General features: G+C 41.9%; 2 protein-coding genes across 3 annotated transcripts in view; both read right to left on the bottom strand.

The window, feature by feature from the left end:
- Positions 1-11: 11 nt before the first annotated feature.
- Positions 12-1,788, bottom strand: LOC118264930 (uncharacterized). Its single transcript, XM_035577603.2, has 4 exons — positions 1,306-1,788; positions 1,107-1,238; positions 641-796; positions 12-487 (listed from the first exon to the last, which is right to left on the bottom strand). Exons 1-4 carry the CDS (start codon positions 1,747-1,749, stop codon positions 158-160), a joined length of 1,062 nt encoding a protein of 353 aa, XP_035433496.1. The 5' UTR covers positions 1,750-1,788; the 3' UTR covers positions 12-157.
- A 192-nt stretch (positions 1,789-1,980) lies between these two features.
- LOC118264898 (discoidin domain-containing receptor 2) overlaps positions 1,981-8,343 on the bottom strand; it is a 45,859-nt gene continuing 39,496 nt past the window's right edge. Inside the window, exons 6-14 of one of the 2 annotated variants that reach the window (XM_035577562.2) lie at positions 7,969-8,264; positions 7,408-7,615; positions 6,864-7,316; positions 6,625-6,785; positions 6,365-6,487; positions 6,072-6,181; positions 5,358-5,609; positions 4,998-5,244; positions 1,981-4,911 (exon numbers count right to left, since the gene is read on the bottom strand). In XM_035577562.2, the coding sequence (XP_035433455.2) occupies positions 4,720-4,911; positions 4,998-5,244; positions 5,358-5,609; positions 6,072-6,181; positions 6,365-6,487; positions 6,625-6,785; positions 6,864-7,316; positions 7,408-7,615; positions 7,969-8,264 (2,042 nt within the window). In that variant the 3' untranslated portion in view covers positions 1,981-4,719. Of the gene's footprint in view, positions 4,912-4,997; positions 5,245-5,357; positions 5,610-6,062; positions 6,182-6,364; positions 6,488-6,624; positions 6,786-6,863; positions 7,317-7,407; positions 7,616-7,968; positions 8,265-8,343 lie in introns of both variants that reach the window. The other variant, XM_035577543.2, reaches the window with a different exon arrangement.

Raw genomic sequence — 8,343 nt, 5'->3', positions numbered from 1 at the left:
AAACACCGATAACAATATTGTAAAGTCATACTTTAATTTATTCAAACTGCATGAAATAATATTATTGTACAAAAAATGTCTAAGTTCTTGGCACTAGTCGAATACTTAGCCTGCGACGTGAGTGTCAAGAACCGTGCTGCCCAGACAAACGGGAACCCTAATCGGAAATATCTTCAGAGAGGTCTTCTCTTACCTTTATTTTGTTCTTAGCTGCTCTTCGGTTTGCGTAGGTGCCAGAGTCGTTCCTTTCCTTCACAATCCCCTTTCCCTCCGCTTTGCTTTTACTTTTCAAGTGGAACTTCTTATTACCATTCCTGGATGGTTCTTCTTCCCTCGTCACCTTTTTCCGATGCACGACCCGAGGATGTACTTCGGTTGCTGGTGAAACCTTTTCTTCCTCTGCTGGGACCTCGCGTTTTAATACGCTCTTAAAAGTCTGCCCTCGTGTTGGCTCGTGCAGAGAAAATGTGATTCGATCGTGATGTATCTGTTGGCGTCAGAAAAGAGAATAAAACCTAGCCATATAAAATAAATGTTTAGAATGTACGAACACTTCTACGTGAGTTCATCACGGCCGCATCATCTGCCGTAATGACCTTTCTCGTACGCAGTACCTAACTTAGAGAGAAATAATACTCACCCTGTATTCGATTGTTATAAAGCATTCTTCCTCGTCTTCACAAATTAGTGAATTGACATCAGCCGGCTTAGCCGCGTTGGCGGGCCGGCGTCCAACACGAATGAAACGCCACAAGGAACGAATGCGGGGACCACATGCACGTACTATTTCAGTAACCTGTCGAAAATGTCATTTCAATATAATCTAGCAGTTATTTTAAAAAGACTACAACAAAATATCTAAATAATTTTGTAAGCACTTATGTAAAAATGGCTCTCTATTATTATTATTACTGAGGATTTTCTTAATAGTAGAAACCACATATTTAGTTCGATACGAACCGTAGTTCTCACAACCTATTTCCTCCTTTTTCGCATTTGCATTCACATCATTAGAACACTTGGTAACATATTCCTTATTTTTCGCTGGGCCTATTTTTTGTCGTACTATCCAGTAATATGAACGTAAAGAATAACTATGGACGTACTTTCATCTGTTCAGCACCGTCACAGATGCCTCCTGAATGGGGTTCCACGCCGAAACTGTTGATGCAGCCTCGATCATCCGGTAGTAGTGAATCTATTTGGAAAGCGCATTTTGGCAGCGCGTCCGTTCGTTCCTGTACAGATAATGAACACATAAGAAACAAGTGGGATACAACGTGTCGTTATTGAAGATTGTCTTACCCAGCCTATGTCGTCACAACGCTTAGGTTCATCGTAGCATATGTAGTAATTTATAGCTTTTGAACCGTCATTTCTTTTCTCAGTAGACCAAGTATACCAATTCTCACCGAATTTAAACATACTGTTGACGTGGCTCTGGTGGTAAATTAAGGGAAATATCATTTCGTTTGGGTGTTGCTGTTTTTGTTTCTCAGTGGTAGGCTTTTCTTCGTCGTACTCAATCTGTTTGTCGTCGCCGTGCTTCCGAGTCTTAAGGAAGGGAAGCATGGTGACGTCGAGCCTCTTCTTGTCCCACGACTCAGTGTGCGTACTGTCCTCCTCCTCCATCTTGGAGTCCTCCTGGTCGGAATGCATCACTACCTTAACTTTGACCGCCAGCGCGGCTTGTAGCAGACACACACTAAGCACCAGATACCTTATCCGTCCCATTTTCGAGTGAGCCATTGCTCCGATCTTGTTATCCAGTTTCGCTCGGCTCGAATTGTTTTCATCTTCATAAAGGAAGTTGTTACTAGCAGTTTCTCGATAAGAGAAGTGTTTGTAAATATGTATTCACAAAGAGTAACCATTCAGGAACTAAGAGAAAGAAGAAAAAGAAACTTTGTTTTTGTCGTACGGAGGGCTAGCTTGCAACACGCATGTTGCTGATAAGTGGGGCGAAATGAAAAACAAAGCCATTAGATTATTGCTTTTATTTGGGTACAAAGATGTAGAGTATAAAATAAAAATACTGCATTTGGTATCAACCTTTTTCATAAAACTTTGATTATGAAAATTAAGCATTTTGACAAATACAAGTTATACATCTATAAAATAAAAATTAAAGCATAAGTTGTATTTCTAGACTAACATTATTTCTTTATCTATATAGAAATTGTATAATCGTATAGTACAAATAAAAAAGCGAGTGAAGTTTGGACCATTGTTAGGAATTAAAGTTTTCCATAGTGCTCGATATATTACATCAGCCATAAGAATTCGTATTTACAACATACATTATAATTTCCTTCTAACTTGATATCCGTTCATAGCATTAGGGTAAGAATAGCATCACTAAGGCAGAGAGGGTGTTTTATTGTACATTATTATTATTAGTGCCTAACGTTACTAACTATCGATACATTAGCATGAGGGAATGAGACTTTGTTACAAAACTACTCTTTCTCTCATCTGTACTATCAGCTAGACAGTAGTAATTAACAAACAAATTAAGGCCAGATTGAAAGTAACGTATCTTAGTGTACGATAGTCGTCTACTTAGAAATTATTTAGACCTCTATGTGTTCGATTAGCCTAATTAACATTGGTTCCGTGTACGCAGCCGCTGCGCACGAGACACCCGAACAAGTCGCTTACTGTATAGTTAAGTAACAAGGCTAATATGTCACACTGCCTCTATAAACACTCGTGTATATCCTATAAATTATTCTCACTTACTCTTAGCAATTCTTTATAATATAATATAATTATCACGTCATAAGTTAATTTGTTTATTTCATTGCTTGTATCTAGATAACTCAACAATAGTATTAGGTCGTTGATTTTGTAATAAAATATCTATTACGGAAAGTACAGATTAGCCTTTATTAATTATAAATAAATAAATATGTTACACTAGACAGCCTCACAGTAAGTCTACAATTCCACGTAAAGTATAAATTAAGTATTGTGGTAATAATCAGTAGAGTCGTTCACAATCATAATATATTATCTTAACAACGAACTTTATCAGCTATAGGCTATAGTAATTAAAATGTTGTAAGTACATACGAGTATTGCTTTTCATAAGTAACGCGAAATCAATAAATTCATAGAAGAATATTAAGATATATTTTTTCAATTTCGTTATTTGTGCTATAAATAGTCTTCCCAAAAATATAACATTGGGTGTCATATACGCAGCGGCCATCGAGATTCAAACTTTACTAATTTGCAACCTAAATATCGCTCGCTTACATCTAATTAGTGCTTAATTTATTAGGCCCATTACATTAAGCCGTTTAGGTCCACGAAAGGGGAACGTAAGAACTAGTGATAACACTATAAAGCTTACGTTCGGATACACGCATGATCGTCAACAAGTCTATAAAAATACTAAGCTTATACAAACAAAATAGATAGTCATTTTCACCTTAGATAAAGTTGTATAACAATATGATTTACAAGAAGTTATTCTAATAAATAAAGATGTAAAGATATAAAATGTAAATAAGAATAAATAAAGTTTACAATATAAAACGAATCTCATTTCGGTGGAGTCATCGCATGTATCTAAACGCAACAACGGTCGCGGCCGGCGGCCCCGCCTGATATATTGTCAGAACAACTGCTCGATCTAACTTCAACACAGCAAACTACGGAAAATAGACAAATCTCAACAGCTATATATCTTTAATTATTACTAACAGAGTTTGATTTATTCGATTCAGTTGCAATTATTACTTACTAACACCTTACTATTACAGTAATTATGCCCTAGTTTATTGTTTATAATGAAGTGTTGTACGAAAATAAATGACTATTCGATTTGGTAACTTTACCTTTCAGGATAGACTTAGTACCATGTTCTACGCGGAAGAATCTGGATGTAATTGAACATTATCGTCATTGTTACAGTATAGGAAGCATACGGTGCCATGTAAAGTAAGTATCTAAACAACAACACTGACGGCCAGTGAGGGGGCAGAGAGAAGGAAGATCATTTCTTATGTCTATTATACGTAGCTCACTCGTAAAGTTACGCAGTACACATAAAACTATAATCTATTCACCAATGACTAAGAGCGGTGTAAAGTTCATGAGCTGCCAAATAAATCACATCACGACGAACTGACAGTACGCCCCGTGACCACGCGCACTACATGAATGCTACTGGCTGGCGCGGCCCATCTACTTTTACAAACCAGAGCATTCGACAAAGCCGTGCATGAAGCCGATCGGACGTGTGAAGCCACCTAACAAGAATTTCTATTAAGTACAAAAACCAGCGCGCCAGACAGCAGCATTCCTCGCCTCCCTACGATCACGAGGCTACGAACATTCGGAGCAAAGGCTGAGTACGAAGGTCCCACAGGCGTCGACTGGAGATTTCTTTATTGCACTGTATTGTCCACACAATTATTACTCATTTCTACTTTGATTTAAATACTAATAAATGTATGATAGATATAGGTTAAGTAAATATTCTATCGAATTAAGATATCTCCGTCGGTTGGCCCGTGAACACACCAAAACCTACTACTTTATTCAAAACCTAGTGGCCATTTCGGCACTTTCGTGTGTCTCAGCGGGCTGCATGTTGTAGCAGGCGCAGCCCTGTCCCATCGCACTCAGTTCCAACTCTCAACTTTTGCTCCGACTCGTTCGTTAATAACTCATGCCCGAGTAAATGTTGGGGCATGGTAAATGCCAGGATCACGTGGTCGCATAGTTGAGGCTCTTGCGCTGCAGGAAGAGATGGATCTCCGCGAAGGTGGGGCGCTCGAGCTCGTCGCGGCGCCAGCACTCGCACATGAGGTCGTACACGTCGCGCGGACACCCGGCCGCGCGGTCCACGCACTCGAACAGCCCGTCGTCCGCCTGCAGGTGCGACAGGTTCTCCAGCACCTGCGCAACATGTACCTCGTTACTACTCGTTCTACCTCGCACTAGCAGATACGATAACAGCTAATTAGTTAGCCACTGTATTGTACCTCGTTATCAGTCAAATGTTCGTAAGGCCTTCGTCTGCACAGGGTGAAGATCTCATGCAGAGTGACCCCGAAGGCCCAGACATCGCTCTTGGTGGTATACTTGGCCCTCAGCACAGACTCCCAAGCAGCCCACCGCAGCGGCAGCGGGATCCGACCGTCCACCTTGTAGTAATCACACGCATACGCTTCGTTGTCGGTACCAAAGTCACTGATTTTCACTTGGAAGTTCTTTCCTATCAGACAGTTTCTGAAATAAGAGTACGAATTTTACATGAATATCATAAAATAATCACACATCTGACATAAAAAGACTTGTAACACTAACATTTGCTAATATCTATTATAAATCATAGTACGAACCTGGCAGCTAAATCTCTATGTACGAAATTGAGTGACTCGAGGTATTGCATTCCAGCTGCAATCTGTGTAGCGAGGTGCAGGAGCATGTGCGCGGCGGGAGGCACCGCGTTGCGCAGGAACGCGCACAGGTCGCCGAGCTCCAAGTACTCCAGCACCACGGCCAGGGGCGGCGTCCGGCACGCACCCAGCACACGAGCCAAGTGAGGGGAAGACAACGCAGCCAAGATACGCACGTCACGCTCAAACTCATCCCTATAAGTAACCTTGAGTTATTTCTATGCAACTGTCACCGATCTATGTATGTATGGGTATGGGTGATTGGATTGGGTATGGGTGATTGGACTCATTTATATTTTAATTTTACACAAAAAATACGTTTGGCAAATTCGTTTTAGTGTTGATTCAAAAATTACTTTTACGGTACGGTATATTTTGAAAACAAAGATTTCTCGTGATGAAAGACAAGAATTCTACAGAGTTGTGTAACAATACCGAGTACCTACTCGGTATTCTGCGGTTCAATGACACATTACAGGTACATTATGCAAACTCATTAAACAAAGAAAAATCGTGACACAACTCTGTGGACTGACTTAATCTAATAGATAGGAAAGACGGACAAACACAGAAGGTAGACGGCACACAGAAGTAAGGTGAGGAAGGAAGGAGACATGTAAAAAACATGTATAAATCTAAAGCTCATACATGATATACCTCTCCTTAACAGTGGCGTCGTGGCACAGGAACTTGACGGCCACCAGCCGCTTCTCTGACGTGATCGTACCATTGTACTCGGGTACTCCGTCAGCCTCCGCAACGTATACCTAGAACGGAAGACAAGCGAAATGTTATTAATTAATTCCTTCATTATAGTAAGGAGTACAATATAATATTAAATAGCAGAACTTCGCTTATACATGGCCTTCAATAAAACAGAACGCAAGCCAATGGCGCTATGTCCTTAAAGATAAAATCTACAATAGTAACTAGGAATATGAGGTACATACCGTGCCAAATGCACCTTCAGCTAACTTGGAGATCATTCTCAGTCTATGTCTCGGGAACTCTATCACATTGGTGGTCTCCAGACGTCTCTTAAGATCTATGAATACTTCTTGTTGACTCGGTGACTGAAAATAAATAACAAAATTTTAAGTGTCAACTTACTAAGAGAATTCAGATTTGGTTGGTTGTCATCGATTAAAAGTGCTGTTTTCTAGTCTATCTACATGACGAATAATAGGTAGTGTAGTATTAAAGATATTACCCGAGTGCTATGCTTGGAGCGCACGGACCCGCCCGCAGAGCGGCGTGTGTCGATGTCCTCCACTAGGTCGGTCGCGCGCTCCGACAGCGAGTCCAGGCGCCGCTTCGTCAGCAACGGCGCTGAGCTCAGTTCAGGCACTGCATAGTCGTAGTTTGAGCTGTCTGTTTCACAAATACCACACGTCAATATATATGTTCTGTTAACTTTAAATTGAAATTGATCAATCGGGTAATCCTTACCTGAGAGTGCAGTGTTAGAATCTTTGACGAAATCTTTCATTTCCAACAATACAGTACTATAGCTAAAGTAGGGAGCACACTTGAGCGCTTGATACGGCTCCTGGTACTCGTCGGACTTAACATCTAAGGCGCAGTCTATTATCATCTTGTTCTCCGGCAGCATGGAGGTGCCGCACCCGCTGTAGTTGTCGATTGTGCGCTTCTGGGACACAGTGGACTTGGCCAGCGGCGAGGCGAAACATTTCCTATGTCTATGTCTATGTACTACGAGGAAGATGGCCACCGCCAGCAAGATCACTAAGGCCGTCAGCACTCCCACTACTATCGCCACGTACAGTGGGTCTTCTTGGTGCGCTGTTGATATCGGCACCTCTTTGGTGAGCGTTGTCAGCTTCTTGTCTTTACCGGCAGGTGGTTTCTGGCTTTCTGGTGTGTAGTTTCCTTGTGCGACGTCTGGAACAGAACATTAACATTAACTAATGTTAGTGGCAATCACAGACACAGGTAACACTCGAGTAATGATAGTGTTGGTAGTGGTACTGACCAGAGTCAAAGACGACCTCGCTGATAAGTATCCACCTGGCAGAGAAGCGCAGCTCGATGCGCACCCACTTGCCGATGCGGTGGTGCAGCTTAATGCTGACGTTGCGCGAGTTCTCGAATATGTTGTCCTCCACGTACGTGTAGTGTATCGGCTCGTCTTGGAAGTGCCGCCCGCCAATAGAGAACGATATTATTGCCTCAGAAAAGACCTGCCGGAGCAAAACTTAAATGACTCTAACAGCACTTAGTCAAAACGAACAAATTATTTTCAAAGTACATGAATATTTTACACATTCGAAGAGACATTTCCACCAGTGACGGTGGCTTTTCTAAGTTTTAATCATACGTTTGTTACAAAGTTTCGCGAACGCTACGAATCGTTTTAATTTAGCTGATCGTTTATTAATTCAATAGTGGCGCGGTGACGGCGCGGCCCTAAACAGTCTAAAGATCCAAATTTAACCTGAAGGTAGTTTGAAATGTCGCGACAGTTCGTTAAAATATTCACGAGCTTTGAAATACGTTGAAACTTTGTATAGCGAGGTAACAATGATGTGCGTACCTGAACATCGCGCATGAATTTATTATTGCAGTACAAATGGACTGCGCTGAACTCCCGCACTTTGTCAAACTCAAAGGTGAGGGTGGGCGGGTTGGGGCGGGAGTCGTTCCTCCAGCCGACCCAGGCGGAGTTCTTGGCGGCCTCGCGGATCTCGTCGCCGCCGAACTTGCCGTCCACCAGCTGGCCCAGGCCGCCGCGCAGCTCCTCCCCCCACTGGCCGTCGTACACCATGTCCGTCAGCTCCACGCCGTTACTACGCTTGTCGCCCTTCGGCATCGAGTACGCGACAATCCCCACTGAAATAAAATATTATGACGACATCAGAACATTTCAATACCATAAATATAGCTTCGTCATAAGCACTCAACAAATAAA

Source organism: Spodoptera frugiperda, chromosome 25, assembly GCF_023101765.2.
Source record: "Spodoptera frugiperda isolate SF20-4 chromosome 25, AGI-APGP_CSIRO_Sfru_2.0, whole genome shotgun sequence".
NCBI classification, from domain to species: domain Eukaryota; kingdom Metazoa; phylum Arthropoda; class Insecta; order Lepidoptera; family Noctuidae; genus Spodoptera; species Spodoptera frugiperda.
The sequence above is the reverse complement of the archived record's forward strand: the minus strand, read 5'-3'. Positions and strand labels throughout refer to the sequence as shown.

What these genes read in the sequence shown, in the direction of transcription:
- LOC118264930 (XM_035577603.2), bottom strand. Translation starts at nt 1,749, where the DNA reads ATGGCTCACTCGAAAATGGGACGGATAAGGTATCTGGTGCTTAGTGTG. An exon ending in GTTGTGACGACATAGGCTGG is followed by an intron (nt 1,239 to 1,305) that starts GTAAGACAATCT and finishes TTATCTGTACAG; the next exon opens with GAACGAACGGACGCGCTGCC. An exon ending in ACGGTGCTGAACAGATGAAA is followed by an intron (nt 797 to 1,106) that starts GTACGTCCATAG and finishes CATTTTCGACAG; the next exon opens with GTTACTGAAATAGTACGTGC.